General features: G+C 41.1%; 1 protein-coding gene across 3 annotated transcripts in view; it reads left to right on the top strand.

Moving 5' to 3' along the window:
• Nucleotides 1–18,777, top strand: part of MRPS27 (mitochondrial ribosomal protein S27) — a 99,961-nt gene that overhangs the window by 2,781 nt on the left and 78,403 nt on the right. For 2 of the 3 annotated variants that reach the window (XM_070476797.1, XM_020915660.2), the window contains exon 2: nucleotides 7,553–7,630. In XM_070476797.1, coding sequence (XP_070332898.1) covers nucleotides 7,553–7,630 — 78 coding nt within the window. Of the gene's footprint in view, nucleotides 1–7,549; nucleotides 7,631–18,777 lie in introns of those variants that run through there. The other variant, XM_070476798.1, reaches the window with a different exon arrangement.

Here is an 18,777-nt window from a genome sequence, read left to right as displayed (position 1 = left end):
AGGGTCAAAATCATCATTACCTGGGAACTTTCAGAAATGCAGATTCTCTGTTCCCACCCCAGGCATGCTGAATCAGAGTCTTCATTTAATTGAGATCATATGCACATTAAAGGTGGAGAAGCTGATCTAAATTTTCCATTTTCATTGTCCACTCAACATTCTTCCTGACTTCATAGAAATTCTTTCTGTTTTTGTTTTTTTTTCTTTCTAGTTTTAATATTAATATACAGACCTCTCAACTACCAACTATCTCAGAAAGACGAATATCCTGATTTAAAAGGTTTACAGAAAATCGAATGTCTGTCTTAAGGTAGAGTAATTTCCTATTGCTGCTGTAACAAATTACCACAAATTTGGTGGTATATAGATTTATTACCTTACTGTTCTGTATGTCAGAAGTCTGATACAGAGTCTTAACTGTGCTAAAATCAATCAAGGTTTTGAAAGGGATGTGTTCCCTTCAAAAATCTTTAGGGGTGAATCTGTTTTTCTAGCCTTTTCCATCTTCTGGAAACCACCTGCATTCCTTGGCTGATGGCCTGTTTCACAAGCGTCTTCAAAATGAGCAGTGGCAAGTCAGGTCCTTCTCATGTCACTCCGCCTTTCATGCACCACACTAACAAAGTGTCTCCCTCTTCTACTTTAAAGGACCTGTGATTACTTTGAATCCACCTGGGTACTTCCTTGGCCATCTAGTGGTTAAGACGCTGCTTTCAGTACAGGGGGCACAGGTTTAATCCCTGGTTGGGGAACTAAGATCCCACATGCCCCGAGGTGTGGCTAAAAAAACAAAAACATTGAGTCCACCTGTATAACCCTGGACAGTCTCCTCACTTTACAATCAGCTGATGTGCTGATCTTAATTCCATGTTGTTGTTATTTAGTTGCTAAGCCATCTCCAACTTTTTTGCGACCCCATGGACTGCAACCCACCAGGCTCCTCTGTCCATGGAATTTCCCAAACAAGAGTACTGGAATGGGTTGCCTTTTCCTTCTCCAGGGGATCTTCCTGATCCGGGGATTGAATTCTCTTGTCTGCTGCATTGCAGGTGGACAATTTACTGCCGAGCCACCTGAGAAGCGATCTTAATTCCATCTGTCACCTTAATCCCCCATTGCCATGTACTCTAACATTCACAGGTTCTGGGGATTAGGACATGGACATTTTGGGGGGAGACATTATTCTGCCTACAACACTGGATAACTCATTGCTCTGTTTGCCATTGGTTTCTATTAGGAAAATTTTCCACTTGCCAAGTTTAATTTCTTTATCCTTATACCCATTTCCTTTCATTCTGTCCTCAATGGAGATAGGAAATGATGTGTGCTTAGTCGCTCAGACAAGAATACTGGAGTGGGTTGCCATACCCTCCTCCAGGGGATCTTCCCAATCCAGGGCTCAAACCCAGGTCTCCCACATTGCAGGTGGATTCTTTACCATCTGAGCCACCAGGGATGGTAAGCAAGCAGTTAAAGTTCATGTATTTGAAAGTTACTGGGCTTATGTTTTGTAAATTTACTAGTCCTAATTTATTTTGTTTTCAGTCATGTGATCCTCTTGAACAACCACACACAGGACGTTCTGGGACTCCTGTCTTTCCCCACCATCACCTCCCTGCTTTATGTCTCCCAGACCAAAATCATTAACATAGTTCTAGATGATTGTTTTTTTCTGACTTTAGAATAAGGAGGGCTGATGTCTTATGCTAGAATAAAACATATGTTAGGAGAAGAAATGGAGAATAAGAAAGAAAATGTAATAACAAGTAGAGAATATGTAAGTCACTGGTGTCCTGGAATATATAGCTTAACAGTCCCCTCCTTGGGCTTTCTTTCACCTCTCTTCTTTTCACAGCTATTTGTAAGGCCTCCTCAGACAACCATTTTGCCTTTTTGCATTTCTTTTTCTTGGGGATGGTCTTGATCACTGCCTCCTGTACAATATCACGAACCTCTGTCCATAGTTCTTCAGGCACTCTAACAGATCTAATCCCTTGAATCTATTTGTCACTTCCACTGTATAATTGTAAGGGATTTGATTAAGGTCATACCTGAATGGTCTAGTGACTTTCCCTACTTTCTTCAGTTTAAGTCTGTTAAACTTCAATTTAAGGCCTTACAAATAGCTGTGAAAAGAAGAGAAGCGAAAGGCAAAGGAGAAAAGGAAAGATATACCCATTTGAATGCAGAGTTCCAAAGAACAGCCAAGGAGCAATAAGAAAGCCTTCCTCAGCAATCAATGCAAAGAAATACAGGAAAACAATAGAATGGGAAAGACTAGAGATCTCTTCAAGAAAATTAGAGATACCAAGGGAACATTTCATGCAAAGATGGACACAATAAAGGACAGAAATGCTATGGACCTAACAGAAGCAGAAGATACTCAGAAGAGGTGGTAAGAATACACAGAAGAACTGTACAAAAAAGATCTTCACGACCCTGGTAATCATGATGGTATGATTACTCACCTGGAGCCAGACATCCTGGAATGTGAAGTCAAGTGGGCCTTAGGAAGCATCACTACAAACAAAGCTAGTGGAGGTGATGGAATCCCAGTTGAGCTATTTCAGATCCTCAAAGATGATGCTGTGAAAGTGCTGCACTCAATATGCCAGCAAATCTGGACAACTCAGCAGTGACCACAGGACTGGAAAAGGTCAGTTTTCATTCAAATCCCAAAGAAAGGCAATGCCAAAGAATGCTCAAACTACCGCACAATTGCAGATGCTAGCAAAGTAATGCTCAATATTCTCCAAGCTAGGCTTCAACAGTACGTGAACCGAGAACTTCCAGATGTTCAAGCTGGATTTAGAAAAGGCAGAGGAACCAGAGATCAAATTGCCAACATCCATCGGACCATCAAAGAAGACGAGAGTTCCAGAAAAACATCTACTTCTGCTTTATCGGCTAGCTAAAGCCTTTGACTGTGTGGATCACAACAAACTGTGGAAAATTCTGAAAGAGATGGGATTACCAGACCACCTTACCTGCCTCCTGAGAAATCTGTATGCAGGTCAAGAAGCAGTAGTTAGAACTGGACATGGAACAGCAGACTGGTTCTAAATAAGGAAAGTAGTATGTCAAGGCTGTATATTGTCACCCTGCTTATTTAACTTATATGCAGAGTACATCATGAGAAATGCTGGAGTGGATGAAGCACAAGCTGGAATCAAGATTGCCAGGAGAAATATCAATAGCTCTGATATGCAGATATCACCACACTTATGGCAGAAAGTGAAGAAGAACTAAAGAGCCTCTTGATGAAAGTGCAAGAGGAGAGTGAAGAAGTTGACTTAAAACTGAACATTCAGAAAACTAAGATCATAGCATCTGGTCCCATCACTTCCTGGCAAATAGATAGGAAACAATGGAAACAGTGACAGACTTTATTTTGGGGGGCTCCAAAATCACTGCAGATGGTGACTGCAGCCATGAAATTAAAAGACACTTGCTCCTTGGAAGAAAAGTTATGACCAACCTAGACAGCATATTAAAAAGCAGAGACATTACTTTGCCAACAAAGATCCAGTTAGTCAAAGCTATGGTTTTCCAGTAGTCATGTATGGATGTGAGAGTTGGACTATAAAGAGAACTGAGCACTGAAGAATTGATGCTTTTGCACTGTGGTGTTGAAGAAGACTCTTGAGAGTCCCTTGGACTGCAAGGAGATCCAACCAGTTCATCCTAAAGGAAATCAGTCCTGAATATTCATTGGAAGGACTGGTGCTGAAGCTGAAACTCCACTGACCTTGGCCACATGATGTGAAGAACGGACTCATTTGAAAAGACTCTGACGCTGGGAAAGATTGAAGGCGGGAGGAGAAGGGGACAACAGAGGATGAGATGGTTGGATGGCATCACCGACTCAATGGACATGAGTTTGAGTCAACTCTGGGAGTTGGTATAGTTAGGGAAGCCTGGCATGCTGCATGCAGTCCATGGGGTCGCAAAGAGTTGGACACGACTGAGCGACTGAACTGCCTGAACTGGGCTTTCTAGGCGGCCCTAGTGGTAAAGAATCCACCTGCCAATGCAGGAGACATAAGAGACGTGGGTTCGATCCCTGGGTCTGGAAGACCCCTTGGAGGAGGGCATGGCAGCCCACTCCAGTATTCTTGCCTGGAGAATCCCTTGGACAGAGGAGCCTGGAGGGCTACAGTCCATAGGGTCACGAAAGAGTCAGACATGACTGAAGCGTCTCAGCACATTCGTCCCCTCCTCAGCTTATGCTCATGTAGAGAAAAGGGCTGTACTTTTTTCCCACAGAAGGGAGCAATCTACCTGGTTTTAGAAATTGGAATTCAGTTTGCACAGAAATGCTATTGTAAATTATGAATGGATTATCTGAATTGTGTGTTTTGTCTCTGTGTCAGACTGTTAGAGCATGCAGAGAGACCTTAAATATCACCCAACCAACTCCTTCACTTAAAACTGCAGGATCTGGTCTGCTCACTCCTGACCCTGGTGTACAGCTGCACACCTAATGCAGTGCCATCAGTGCCGTTGGATTTTATTCATCCTTCTTGACAGATATAGGAATGTAACTGACAATTTACAACATCATCTCTGTGAAAAATGTATTCTAAGTTCCAAACATCTAATCATTTATAGTTACTATTTTTAAAAAATATTTTAATTCCCTTTTGAGGCAGTCTTTGGGAGCTTTTAATATTGCATCATTGCTTAAGCTTTAGACCTCAGATTTATACGTATTATTCTAGTAAAGTCTGACCTAACCCCTGCTGAAGACAAGGGAGGGACTGGTTTGGGTATAAATACACACAGGTGTGTTTATATTTGTTTTAGTTGGGAAACGGATAGAAAATAACACAGCGTCCTAATAGTGTGTGTAATCAGCTCCCATGCCTTCTCGTGTTTGGTTACGGTCTGCTGTGACCTTCAGGTAACTGTCTGCCATTCATTCCTTTTTAATTTTTTTAAACAGCTTTATTTAGATTTAGTTCACATTCATTTAAAGTGGTCAATTTAATGCTTACCTAGGTTTTTTGTTACGTACACAGGGTTTTGCAGCAGCTGTCACCACAATCCAGGAGATTTTCATCACCTCAAAAAAAAACCCGGTACTCATTAGCAGTCACGTCCCATTTCCCCCCAGGTTTTCCTGACCCTCTACCCTCCAGATCTAGGCAACCAATACACCTCTGTCTCTATAGATTTCCCTGTTGCAGACATTGCATATAAATGGAATTATGTAATATGTAGTCTTTTGTGACAGGCTTTTCCTTAGCATAATATTTTTAAGGTTCCTCCATGTAGCATGTATCAGTACTTCTTGTTGCTCAATAATGTGCCTTTCATAAGAATATACCACATTTTGTGTATCCATTCATAAATTGATGGATATTTGCATTTTTCCTTTTGGCTATTATGAATAATGTATACAATTTTTTTGTGTGGATCCATGATTTCATTTCTCTTAGGTATATATGTGAAAGTGGAATTGTTGGGTTACCTAATAACTCCATATTAACATTTGCAGAACTGCCAAACTTTTCCAGTGTGGCTGCACCATTTTACATTCATACCAGCAATGCATGAGCCAGATTTCTCTGCATCCTTATCAACAGCTGTTATCATCAGCCTTTTTGATCATAGCCATCCTAAGTGGATGTGTAGTTGTATTTCAGTATATTTTGCATTTCCTTAATGGGAAATGATATTAACCATCTTTCCATATACATATTGGCCATATATTTATGTGTGTTCTATTTATATGTGTGTGTATGTTTAGAAATGTTTGTTCAGATCCTTTGCCCATTTTTCTGTTGAGTTGTCTTTTTAAATTTTGAGTTGTAAGAGTTTTTTTTTTCTTGGTTGGTGTTCAGTCACTCAGTCGTGTCCAGCTGTTTGTGACCCCATGGACTGCAGCATGCCAGGCTTCCCTGTCCTTCACCGTCTCCTGGAGCTTGCTCAAACTCATGTCCATCCAGTTGGCGGTGCTATCCAACCATCTCATCCTCTGTCATCCCCTTCTCTTCCTGCCTTCAATCTTTCCCAGCATCGGGGTCTTTTCCAATGAGTCAGTTCTTCCCATCAGGTGGCCAAAGTATTGGAGCTTCAGCATCAGTTATTCCAGTGAATATTCAGGGCTGATTTCCTTTAGGATTGACTCATTTGATCTCCTTGCAGCCCAGAGGACTCTCAAGAGTTTTCTCCAACACCACAGTTCGAAAGCATCAATTCTGCAGTGTTCAGCCTTCTTTATGGTCCAGCTTACATCCATACATGACTACTGGACAAACCATAACCTTGACTAGATGGACCTTTGTTGGCAAAGTAATGTCTCTGCTTTTGAATATGCTGTCTAGGTTGGTCATAACTTTCCTTCCAAAGAGCAAGTGTCTTAATTTCCTGGCTGCTGTCCCCATCTGCAGTGATTTTGGAGCCCAGAAAATTAAGTCTGTCACTGTTTCCATTGTTTCCCCATCTATTTGCCATGAAGTGGTGGGACCAGATGCCATGATCTTCATTTTTTGAATGCCGAGTTTTAACCAAGTTTTTTCAGTCTCCTCTTTCACCTTCATCAAGAGGCTCTTTAGTTCCTCTTCACTTTCTACTATAAGGGTGATGTTATCTGCATATCTGAGGTTATTGGTATCTTCTGGCAATCTTGATTCCAGCTTGTGCTTCATCCAGTCTGGCATTTTGCATGATGTATTCTGCATATAATAATAATAATATAATAATAATAATAAGCAGAGTGATAATATACAGCCTTGATGTACTCCTTTCCTTATTTGGAACCAGTCGTTTATCCCATGTCCGTTTCTAACTGTTATTTCTCGACCTGCATACAGGTTTCTGAGGAACCTGAGATTCTGGGTACAAGTCTCTAATCAGATAAATGATGTGCAAATATTTTCCTCCTGTTCTGAGTTATCCTTTCTCTTTCTCGATGGTATCTTTGAAGGATAAGTTTTGACTTTCAGTTGTCATTCCTCCTTTCTCGTTTATTCCTTGAGCTCTTGTCTGTTGAGCACTGTCACATGCGTCATTGTCACAGGTGTCATCTTGTGGGTTACCGCAGGTTTGGCTTGTTAGATTCCTCTTATTTTCCCACTAGGTGCTCGGTACTCTTTGCTGTGTGTGAAATAAGGGTAAATATGCTGATCCAAGTCAGAGGGAAATTTTTTAGTAGTAGTGATGATAAAGTCATTTAATGAGTTAAGCAACCGTTCAGCAAGTATTTTGGGTTCTAAGAAGGAATTTTAAGGCTTATCTAGGCTCTTTGTCAGTGGAAACAAATGGCTCCTAGGTCTAAAGTATTAGGAACAAAATCAGCAGCAGTTTTACTCATAATATTATAACAGAAATTTTAACAGGTTTTCTGCATTTTCTTCCTGTGAGAGGTTGAATGCATGTTGTCATGAACTGAATTGTAAACCTGTGCAATACTGGTACAGTTTCATAACCGATCTTTAAATAGTCTAGTAAATGGAAAATGTGGCAAAGATACGCTTAATAAAAACACATGTATAAACTGAACATGTATTGAAACCATGCCTGTTGAGGTAATTGTTTTTTTCCTCAGGTAAAAGATGCCTACTTTCTGCAGCATATGTGGACAGCCGCAAATGGGAAGCAAGAGAAAAAGAAGATTGTCACCTGGGTAGGTACTTACTGCGCTATTATATATATCATTTCCAATCACTCCATGTTTGTTACTGTATATTCATGAGATATATGTGAAATGCTTTTATGATAATCCAATCAAATAAGCATATTTTAAGTCTTAAAAAGAATTAGACCATTGTTTCACATGTGGTAGAATTATTTTTTCTTTCTTGCAAATTTCTCTTTCATCTTTGCCTTGACAGTCTCTCTGGATTATGTAAACATTATTTTGTCTTGTTTTCTGTTCATTTTTATCATATAGTTAGTTACCATGCATCCTGACTTTATCTGCAGAATCAGTCTTTATCATGTTGGTTGAAAAATGATTATTTTCCAAATTCATTAATACCTCCACATTTACTAATTAGTGCTCAGTGTTTACTGTAAACAGGAAGCCGCCCTTTTCTCCCGCTTCTTGCTCTTCTCTGTTTATTATCAATATGATCTTGTAGATTGCTTTTATTCTTTTAATGATTCATTACCATCCTTACCATTATTTCATTAGCCAGATTCTCCCGAATTCTCTCAAATTTGCCTAATGGAAGCCCTTTCAAGCTGGCTCCCAGTGTTCCATCTTGTACCTTTCCTGCTGTAACCCTGAAATCAGTTGCAATTAACCCTTAAACGATGGAGGTGAAGGCACCCACCCTCAGCACAAAAATCCTCTTATAGCTTCTAGTTGGTCCTCCCTATAAGTGGTTTCTTCCTAGCCAAGTTTCTGTCTATGGATTCAGCCAGCTGTGGATCATGCGTGTAACCCTAGTACACGTTTAGTGAAAGAAATGTTTGTGTGAGTGAGCCTGCACAGTTCAGACCTGTTTTGTTCAAGGGCCAACTGGACTTCTCCAAAGAGCACTGGTCCCTTTGACTAGGGAATGTTATTAGAAACCAGGGTCTATGCACTAGGCATCCCCTTGCTACTGTGCAATTTTTGCTGCTTTGCCCATTTAGTGGACAGAGCTAGGGAAAATATGTATACATACACACATAAACATACATATGTTCTCATATATATGAGCTTACATGTACATATTTTACAAATTATGAGTTCATTCGGAAACCTCAGTTCATCTCTCTACAGAGTTCTTCCTTGCCTTCCTATCATCCGTATTTGTATCTTCCTTCTGTACTGAACACACTGGCTCCCAGCAGGGCCAGTGTTGTGTTGTGGCTGTCAGTCTCGGTACTGCCTGTTATCATTTCTGACTTCTACCCAGTGAAAGTGAAAGTCGCTCAGTCATGTCTGACTCTTTGCGACCCCATGTACTATACAGACCATGGAATTCTCCAGGCCAGAATACTGGAGTGGGTAGCTGTTCCCTTCTCCAGGGGATCTTCCCAACCCAGGTCTCCCCCATTGCAGGCGGATTCTTTACCGCTGATCCACCAGGGAAGCCCCTTCTACGCAGTAAGTACCAATAATGCCCTGCAGTCATTTTGACAGTCAAAAAAGAAAAAATACCACTAGGTATTCTGAAATGTCCTTGAGGGCCTTTTGGTACTCCTTTTGGGAACCACTATTCTAATGATGAAAGCAACATGGGCTCAGTTAATTATATTGCAGAGCTTATTCTGATGTGCCATATATGTGGAAGTACAGAAATGAAGATGAAGAATTTCATAAGAGCTATTATTAACACTTTCCTAGGTATGAGGGAAAATTAGGAAACAGCCATTATATTTGGTGCTTTGGTATGGATCAGCTCTGTTATTTGGAGACAAACCTAGGAAATATTGTCATGGATTCTTGAGTGAGCAGATGCTCTTTGCCAAAGAATAAGCATAACAGTCTCCAGTGAATATATATGCCATGGAGGTAACTGTTTCCTCTCTGCTAAGATTAATACACTTAAAAAAGCAGTGCGTACCAGCCACCAGTTACTGAGTGCTGTCCTGCCAACAGTCCTTCCTGTGCATCCCAAGGCCCTGTCAAGTCAGCAGTGATCTTTTTCCTCATCCTGTATCCTGCAGCACTTTTTACCTTGTGTGACATGGTCCAGAGTGTGCACTTGAAGCGAAAATGTCTGAGTGTTTTTCCTATCTCTGCCAGCTTTCAGAGCCCATGTCTCTTAACTGGGTTCCTGTGCCTGTCAAGGATGATGATAATGCCAGCCCCAGATCATACTCTGACATACAGTAGCTGCTGCATAAAGGAATAATTTAGGATGTGAGGTGAGATGAGGTTTTGAAACTCAAACTGCTTGGAAGAAAAAGAGGCTAAGACAATATTTTCTTCCTACTGTGTAGCAGAATATTATTAAAACTTGCGTTCATATGTGGTGTTACTGCATGTTTTCCTTGATTCTTGTTCTGTTTTTAAGTTTATTTTTGGCCACGCCGTGTCTCCCTTGCTGCCTAGGCTCTTCTCTAGTTGCGGGCTGGGGGGTGGGACGCGGCACTCGCTAGTTGGCTGAGCAGGTGCGCAGGCTTCTCACTGTGATGGCTCTTGTTGCAGAGCCTGGGCACTCTGGCGCGCAGGCTTCAGTAGGTGCGGGCAGGTGGGACTCCAGAGCACAGGCTCAGTAGCTGTGGCCAGGGGCATAGTTGCTCGGCAGCATGTGCGGTCTTCCAGGATCTGGGATTGAACCCGGGTGTCCTGCACTGGCAGGCGGATTTTTCACCACTGAGCCACCAGGGAAGCTCCCAAATTCTGTTTTTGAGCCTTCTGACTGGGTTATGGCCCTGAGAATCAGGCGGTGCATCTGGGACTGCATTCCCATGATCGGGCAGTAGGTGGCAGTGTGGCTCCTCTGGAGACCCCAGAAGCCAGTGGAGCCGGGTGTTTTGGCACTGCCCTTTGGGAAGCGTTTCCTTTCGGACGTGCGCGGTGGGCTGCCCTCGGCATGTGGAGCGGTCTGATTGGGCACTGTGTTCTGGTGCGGGCTCGCTGATTGGGGGAAGGCGCGGAGGGGCGATATGAGGCTTTTACTCCGCGCATCCCCATTGGAGGGCATGGAGTGGGGTGCAGGGGATCGTGCTGGCGGGGAGCGAAGATGTGTGGGTGTGGGGCTTTGGCTTCCCTCATCTTAAGTGATTTTGCTCCCACAGATACTGGCGGAGGAGACCTGGATTCTCTCGAATCGTCGTGCAGCTGCGGTGCCTCTGTTCAGTCTCATTAATGGTTTTGTGTTAGAGCTTTGGGTGAGGGATGATGGGGATCTGTCCAGCTTCCCGTCTGAGAGTAATTTATTATTGTGGAGGTCTAGAATAAAAGCAGCGTACAGTATACCTATACTGTAGTCTGGGAGCAGGCAGGCCATGCATGCAGGCCGGCCATGCATGCAGGCCGGGCCCTCTGACACCAGAGTCAGAAGGCGCCTTCTCTTCACTGCAGTGTGTGTGCCCGGCTCTGTGCTGAGCACTTCACGGGCACTGTTCCATGTCGTGTTCTAAACAGTCAGCTGAGGTAGCTGCAGTTTCCCTTAGAGTGAGGAAAACGAGACCAGATCCTAACATCTGCTTAGGGCTGTATACATTATTCTGGAGAAGGGTAGGCAACCACTCCCATAGTCTTGCCTGGAGAAACCCATGGACGGAGGAGCCTGGCACGTTACAGTGCATATGATCTTACAGAGTCGGTCGTGACTTAAGCGACTTAGTATGCATACATACAGTATTCTTTTGTCTTTCTGCTCAGAAATAGGTTTCTTAGTGATTGCTGTAGTATTTGCAACTCTGCCTTACTGTCTTCTCTTGCACTGAAGCAGTGGATCTCTTGCACTGAAGCAGTGGATCTCTTGCTTTTAAAAAATATTTTTTGATTGTAGTATATTTTGAAGAGTGCACAATTTGTAATGTACAGATTGATGAATTATCACAAAGTGAACAAACCTGTGTAAAAGAACATTCTTACCACTCCCGAAGCCCTTATTGTGCCTCCCATTCCCCTCTTCAAACCATTATTCTGACTTCTAATGAATGCTGTAGGTTATTACTTTTTAAAATGTTTTATGATAGAAAATGTAAAACATACAAAGGTAGAGTGAATGGTATAAGGAATCTTCTTTACCCATCACTTTTATTCAACAGTTACCAGCTCATGGCCAATCTTTACTTCATCTCTCTGTCTGCTTATTCCCTCATCCTGATCTTTTGGATGATTTTGAGACAGATCTCAGACAGTATATATCATTTTACCCATAAATATTTCAGTTCAGTTCAGTCGCTCAGTCGTGTCCGACTCTTTGCGACCCCATGAATCGCAGCACGCCAGGCCTCCCTGTCCATCACCAACTCCCGGAGATTACTCAAACTCATGTCCATCGAGTCGGTGATGCCATCCAGCCATCTCATCGTCTGTTATCCCCTTCTCCTCCTGCCTTCAATCTTTTCCAGTGAGTCAGCTGTTCACATCAGGTGGCCAAAGTATTGGAGTTTCAGCTTCAGCATCAGTCCTTCCAATAAACACCCAGGACCGATCTCCTTTAGCATGGACTGGCTGGATCTCCTTGCAGTCCAAGGGACTCTCAAGAGTCTTCTCCAGCACCACAGTTCAAAAGCATCAATTCTTCGGTGCTCAGCTTTCTTCACGGTCCAACTCTCACATCCATACATGACCACTGGAAAAACCATAACCTTGACTATACAGACCTTTGTTGGCTAATATGCTATCTAGGTTGGTCATAACTTTCCTTCCAAGGAGTAAGCGTCTTTTAAGTTCATGGCTGCAGTCACCATCTGCAGTGATTTTGGAGCCTCAAAAAATAAAGTCAGCCACTGTTTCCACTGCTTCCCCATCTATTTCCCATGAAGTGATGGGACCAGATGCCATGATCTTAGTTTTCTGAATGTTGAACTTTAATATTTCAGTGAGTGAGGGAGTGTGAAGTCACTCAGTCGTGTCTGACTCTTTGCGACCCCATGGCCTGTAGCCTACTAGGCTCCTCTGTCCATGGGATTTTCCAGGCAAGAATACTGGAGTGGGTTTCCATTTCCTTCTCCAGAGGATCTTCCCCACCCAGGGATCGAACCCGGGTCTCCCGCATTGTAGGCAGATGCTTTACCGTCTGAGACATACCTCTAAAAGATAAGGATATTTTTAATACTGTTATAGCACCTATAGTATTAATGATCATTTAAATATGAAATATCAAGTCAATGTTCAAATTTCCTTAATACTGATACATTTTTTGATGATTATGCACATAAGGTCCAGGCAGTGCAGCTGGTTATGTGTCCCCCCTTGTCTTACCTCTTTTTAAATCTTTTAATGGAAACATGCAGAGGTAGAGAGAATAGTTGGAGATGGGAATGGCAACCCACTCCAGTATTCTTGCCTGGAGAATCCCATGGACAGAGGAGCCTGGTGGGCTGCTGTCCGTGGGGTCGCACAGAGTCGGACATGACTGCAGCGACTTAGCACGCATGCATTGGAGAAGGAAATGGCAACCCACTCCAGTATTCTTACCTGGAGAATCCCAGGGATGGAGGAGCCTAGTGGGTTGCCGTCTGTGGGGTCCCACAGAGTCGGACATGACTGAAGCGACTTAGCAGCAGCAGCAGAGGGAATAGTATATAATGAACCCCCATGGTGTGTCTCCCAGAATCAGTGGTTATCAGTTCCCTGCCAGTCTTGTTTCATCAAGCCCCTACCACCTCACCAGATTACTTTTTCACAAATTCATGTTATCTGATCTTTTTATACTTATTTTGATATAAAAATAGGTAGGATTTTAAAAATATGTATATATATATAACTATAATATCACTCATACCTTACTAAAAATTAGTAATTCCTTAATATTATTAAATATTTGCTCAATGTTCACATTTCCTCAAATGTCTTATTACACTTCTTTTTAATTTATAGTTTGTTGAAATGGATTTCAGATAAGGTCCATATGTTGCAATATGTTGACATGATTTTAATGTATAGGTTTCTCTTCGTCTATTTCTTGAAAAAAATGGATCTTTTGTAGTTTCCCACATTCTAGATTTGCCATTTTCATCCTTATGGTAGTATTTAATATACCATCCTTGTAAAACTGGCAGTTGGAGAGAAAAGCTTGATCAGATTTTTTGTATTTTGTTTTTTCTTTTGACATGAGTGCTCCATAAGCAGTGCCGTTTACTGCTGCCAGGAGGCACGCAGCACTTGGCTGTCACTTTAATGTTAAAGGCCATTTGTGAACATTGCTTAGATCCACTATTTTATTAGAAGCTGCAGAATGTTGCTCTTTTATTTCTATAATTTCTTCCTCATTTATTACCCAGAAAATTTTTGTTAAAAATTTCTTTTCATCAGCAGTTAAGTTATCCTGAGTTATAGTTTGTATGGAGAGGCAGCTTTGAAAATAATGAATTGACTGCCTACCATCCTCTGAAGGTTATCAATGAGGGTTTTAATTTTTTTTTAATAGCATGAATTCATGGACTTATGTATTCCAGACATTTTAATCCATTGCAGTTTGTATTTTTTATTGAAAGAGCCTTAGTTCTCCAGTTAGGCTCTGTAAAGCCCTGATAGTTCTTCAACTTTCCAACTCAGATCAGAAGATTTCCATTTTAGACTGCTTCTGTACTGGGCTTCCCTTTGGTTAAAATAAACACTAAATTAAAGCTTTGTCTCTGAAATTTCTTCATTAGCTGTGCAGATCTACTGGGGAGGTACAGAGTGAAAGTTAGCAGCATCAGCCAGTTAGCAGCTGCTGAATCACAGGCTGGGGCTTGCAGTGAATAGAACTCAGGAGAAAATCATGCTGGGGAACTGAGTGGTAGGAGCGCAGGTCTCCTGGGGGAAGTCCCTGGGTTCCATGACAAGTTCGCTTGATCATCCTGCCAGGGGCAAGAGCCTGGGTGACTTAAACTGAATAGGTTCTTGAGCCCTACTGAATTAAATATTTTATTTCTGACTTTTTCATTTTATAAGTAAAGTAAGGGATACCTTTTAGTTTTAGTTACTGACTTTTTGTTTCTGGCTGTTGTTTTTTTTTTTTGGTGGGAAGGTGGGGGAGCGGAATTCAGATTGAAACCAAGCACTGTGACCATCTCTCGCATTATCTAGACACTTCTCTCATTGGCTGAGGTTTAGTTTTTCTGTGTCATTTCAGCTGTGGAGCTTTTTGGCTTGTTGCAGTAGTTTTTCAAATCCTGCTCTTGGAGCTTGATGGAGATTTTCTGAGGCCTGCTTTCCTGTTTGCATATCTGTGACATAGATTCATTTGCTAAATTTCATAATGACCATCTGTTGACCATTCTAGAGGTGGGTCTGGCCTGTGTGCATCATCTTCCTTTAGTCTTAGTATTATGTGTACAAAGCTTGCCTTCACAGTTTTTCCTTTATTATTTTATAGCTTCTGGTGACAGGCAAATAGAAGGAAATCTAAATATTTATATTCAGAATGGTTCCTAGATTAATTTTTTCTAATTCCTTCTATTATTTCCATACATGGAAATGGTCCTCTCTCCCTATTTTTCTTTTTAAATGTGTGAAACAAAAACAGAGTTTCAGCCAGTGTTTTCCAGATCACTTCTTTTGGGAAATAAAATAATAACTTGTACCTAGTTCTTTAAGAATTATATAAATTAGATAAGGTATGCAGATGGTCCTACAAAGAGGTTAACATTGACTGAATAGTTAACAATGATGTACAAGTTACACAGAAATCATGAAAAACTGAAACCATCTAATAATTTCTCACCTAAATGTCCCAGAGTTCAATAGAGGATCCATCTCTCCTTCAGAGACCTTCCTCGTCACAACTTTGACCCAGAGACTACCCTGCTTTATAAGAGGCATCTTTCCTAGCACATCGCTACTATAGATTTTGTGATCATTAAAAAGATTATCATTTTTTTCTCAGAATTTTATATACTTTGAAGCTGTGTTACTTTGATGTACACCAGGTTAAAATTATCTTCCTGGAAAAATGGGTTTGTGATCATTATGTAATGACCATCTAACCTGAAAAAGGAAGGCCTTTTACTTTAATCTATTGTGTCTGATATTAATATAGCTACACCAGCTTTCTTTTAGCCACTTTTTTGCCTAGTACATTTTTCATACAGAGATTTTTAGCTCTTCATGTGTTCATATGATTTATATAGCTGGATTATATACTTTTAAAACTGATCTGACAATTGTGTTTGTAACTGGAAAGTTTAGTCCATTTACATTGTCATTTTATGATCAGTGATTTATTTGGACTTATTTCTGCCATATTTTGTGATTTATCTCATCTTTATTTTTTTCCTATCTTCTTTTCAATTGGTTGTGGTATTTTTGTTTTTTACATTTCCCCCCTCCAAAAATTATATCCTCTATTTCTGCTCGTTCAGAATGGTAGATTTTACCATTCTAACTCTACTTTAGATGATTGCTTCATAACTTCTAGCATATATATTTACTTTAAATTCTAGGGTTAATCACACTCTGCTGTCCTTTAGTCCAGTCACATAACCCCCAACCATATGATACTGTCTAATATTAAAGTTTTGCCCTTTAAAACATGTAAACACATAAGACATTATTATTTTAAACAATTTCCCCCAGACCGAATCAATTTTATTTACTTACCATTCTTTCTAGCATCTCAAGTCTTTTTTAAAGGATCATTTTCCGTCTTCCAAAAATACGTATTCTAAAAAACGCAACTTATAAAAATTTCCTTTAGTGGTACTCGTTGCTAATAAATTCAGTTTTTGTTTTAAAATGTCTTTATTTTTCCATTAAACTTAAAAGATAGTTTTGTTAGATGTGTAATTCTCTTTTGATTGTATTTACTCCCAGCATGTTATTCTACTGTTTTCTCTTGTTTCTAGTGAGAAAACACCTGTTGGTATAGTTGTTGCTTTTCTTTACCTTCTGGCTACTTTTAGTTCTCTTATTTTTCAGTTTAAGTGTAATGTATCATGGTGTGGGTTTAATTTTACTTAGTCGACTTGAGATTTTTTGTGTTTCCTAAATCTGAGAATAGATGATTTCTATCAGTTCTAAAAAAAAACTTAGCTATTAGCTTATCATGTATCAACTATGTATCAACTCTCCCTATTCTCTGTATTAACAATGTCTTCTGGAAATTCAAGTTAATATATTTTAGACTTTACTATTCTATTTTCTGGGCTTCCCTGGGCCTGCAATGTAGGAACCTTGGTTTGATTCCTGGGTCAGGAAGATCCCCTGAAGAAGGGATAGGCTACCCACTCCAGTATTCATGGGCTTCCCTGGTGGCTCAGATGGTAAAGAAGCTGCCTGTAATGTGGGAGACCCGGGTTCGATTCCTGGGGTTGGGAAGATCCCCTGGAGGAGGGCATGGCAACCCACTCCAGTATTCTTGCCTGGAGAATCCCTGTGGACAGAGGAGCCTGGTGGACTACAGTCCATGGGGTCGCAAATCAGACACAGCTGAGTGACTAAGCACAGCACATTCTATTTTCTATATCTCTTAATGCCCTTTTTATACTTGTCATTTTTATTTATCTCTGCTGCAATCTTCTGTCTTGTAATTCCTTTTAGATCTTTCAGGTTGGTAATTCTCACCTCACTTGTATCTAATCTGCTCTTTAATTTACTGAATTTCTTTTTTACAACTTTGTCGACATGTTATTTACGTAGAATATACCACACATACTCAAAGTGTGCATTTTGACGAGCTTTGACATGTGTATGTGTGTGTCTGTCCGTGAAATCATCACTACAGTCAGGATGATAAGCATGCTTGTCACCCCCGCCCCCACATTCTCTCCTCCTTTGTAGTCCTTTCTGCTCTTCTGCCCACCTTCCCAGGAAACCGCTGGTATTCTTTGTTATCATAGGTTAGTATGTATTTTCTATAATTTTGTGTAGTAAAATCAACTTTTTAAACCACTTAAACCACAATTCTCAAGTTGGTGTATCTCATATGACATAGGAAGTGTGGATTAGGGCCTCAGAGATGTGAGGCTGACTTCGTGGCTTAGAATCCTCGGGGCACGGCATCCTCGCTGTTTCCCTTTGCGGAGTCCATTACTTTCCAGTTCACCTTCACTGCAGGTATAACCCTAGGCAGTCCTGGCTTTACCTGATGATCTGTGAAACAGCTTCCCACCTTACAGAGGCCTTGGTTCTGTCCCGTCCCCTGAAAGTCATTGAAACCACAGCTCTGTGTCACTGGGGCCTGCTGATGCTCTCAGATGACCGCCGCCGTCAGTAGTCCCTTAAACACGCAAGGTTTGTGTTTCCGTCTTGCCTTTAGCCTCTGATGATTAGACCTATCTTCTTGAAACCTCAGTCATATATTTGACAGTTTTTCTAAACATTTTATTTAGATGTTTTATTTTTATAGTAGGGAGACTTTTTTTAAAAGCTATTCAGTCCACCTTATTGCTGAGATGGAATTGAGTTTAATACTATCTTCAAACTTAGCAGCAACACCCGAGACTTGTTTTGTGTTCCCTCCATGGTAGCTCTCAAACTAACTTACTTAAGTGCTTGCCAGGCTACCTCACAATCTCCTGGGGATTTTGTTTAAAAATTTGTGTTTCCATGGTCTCACCTCAAACCTATGGAATTAGAGTTGCCCTCTGGGTGTGAAGCCTAGGAATCTGACATTTTAAAGTCTTAAAGCCTCTCAGGGTTTCAAATCCTTAACCAGGATTATACTTCGAATAGTGTGGGGGTCCTCAATAAAATCCTTTATGTCCTTAGACTATCAGCGATTTTTTTTCCTTCAAACAAAAAGAACATTTTCATACTAATACACACTTCATTTTCTGGACATATTTCCCCATTGTCTATTCAGCTTTAAGTTTTGTTAAATGAAGGATTCAAATTTTAGGCCCATTTTCCTTTAGAGTCTTCGTTGACCTCAACCATCCACTGCAGTGTGTGTTCCTAAGGAAATGAGTGACAGGCAAGAAGGCATCTTCTATGGCACAGCCCTTTGAATAAAACCCGGGCAGCTGCTGGCCCCTCACTGAAATGTGATGTGTGACTGTGACTGCCGAGCCCACGGTCCAGAAGCCTGTGGCGCTGGCCTGCTGCAGGCCACAGCTGCCCCAGCTTTTGTGGCCATCCCTGTTCGGTGCGGTTTTCTGCTTCGTTCATCATGCCACTGCTATCATGTGAGGTGATTGGTGCATATTATATTTAGCAGTAAACCTTTCTCTGACTTATAGTATGCAGATATTATTCATCAGATGCTGGCTCTACAGCTGTTGCCTTTT

Source organism: Odocoileus virginianus, chromosome 14 (assembly GCF_023699985.2).
Source record: "Odocoileus virginianus isolate 20LAN1187 ecotype Illinois chromosome 14, Ovbor_1.2, whole genome shotgun sequence".
NCBI lineage: Eukaryota > Metazoa > Chordata > Mammalia > Artiodactyla > Cervidae > Odocoileus > Odocoileus virginianus.
The sequence above is the reverse complement of the archived record's forward strand: the minus strand, read 5'-3'. Positions and strand labels throughout refer to the sequence as shown.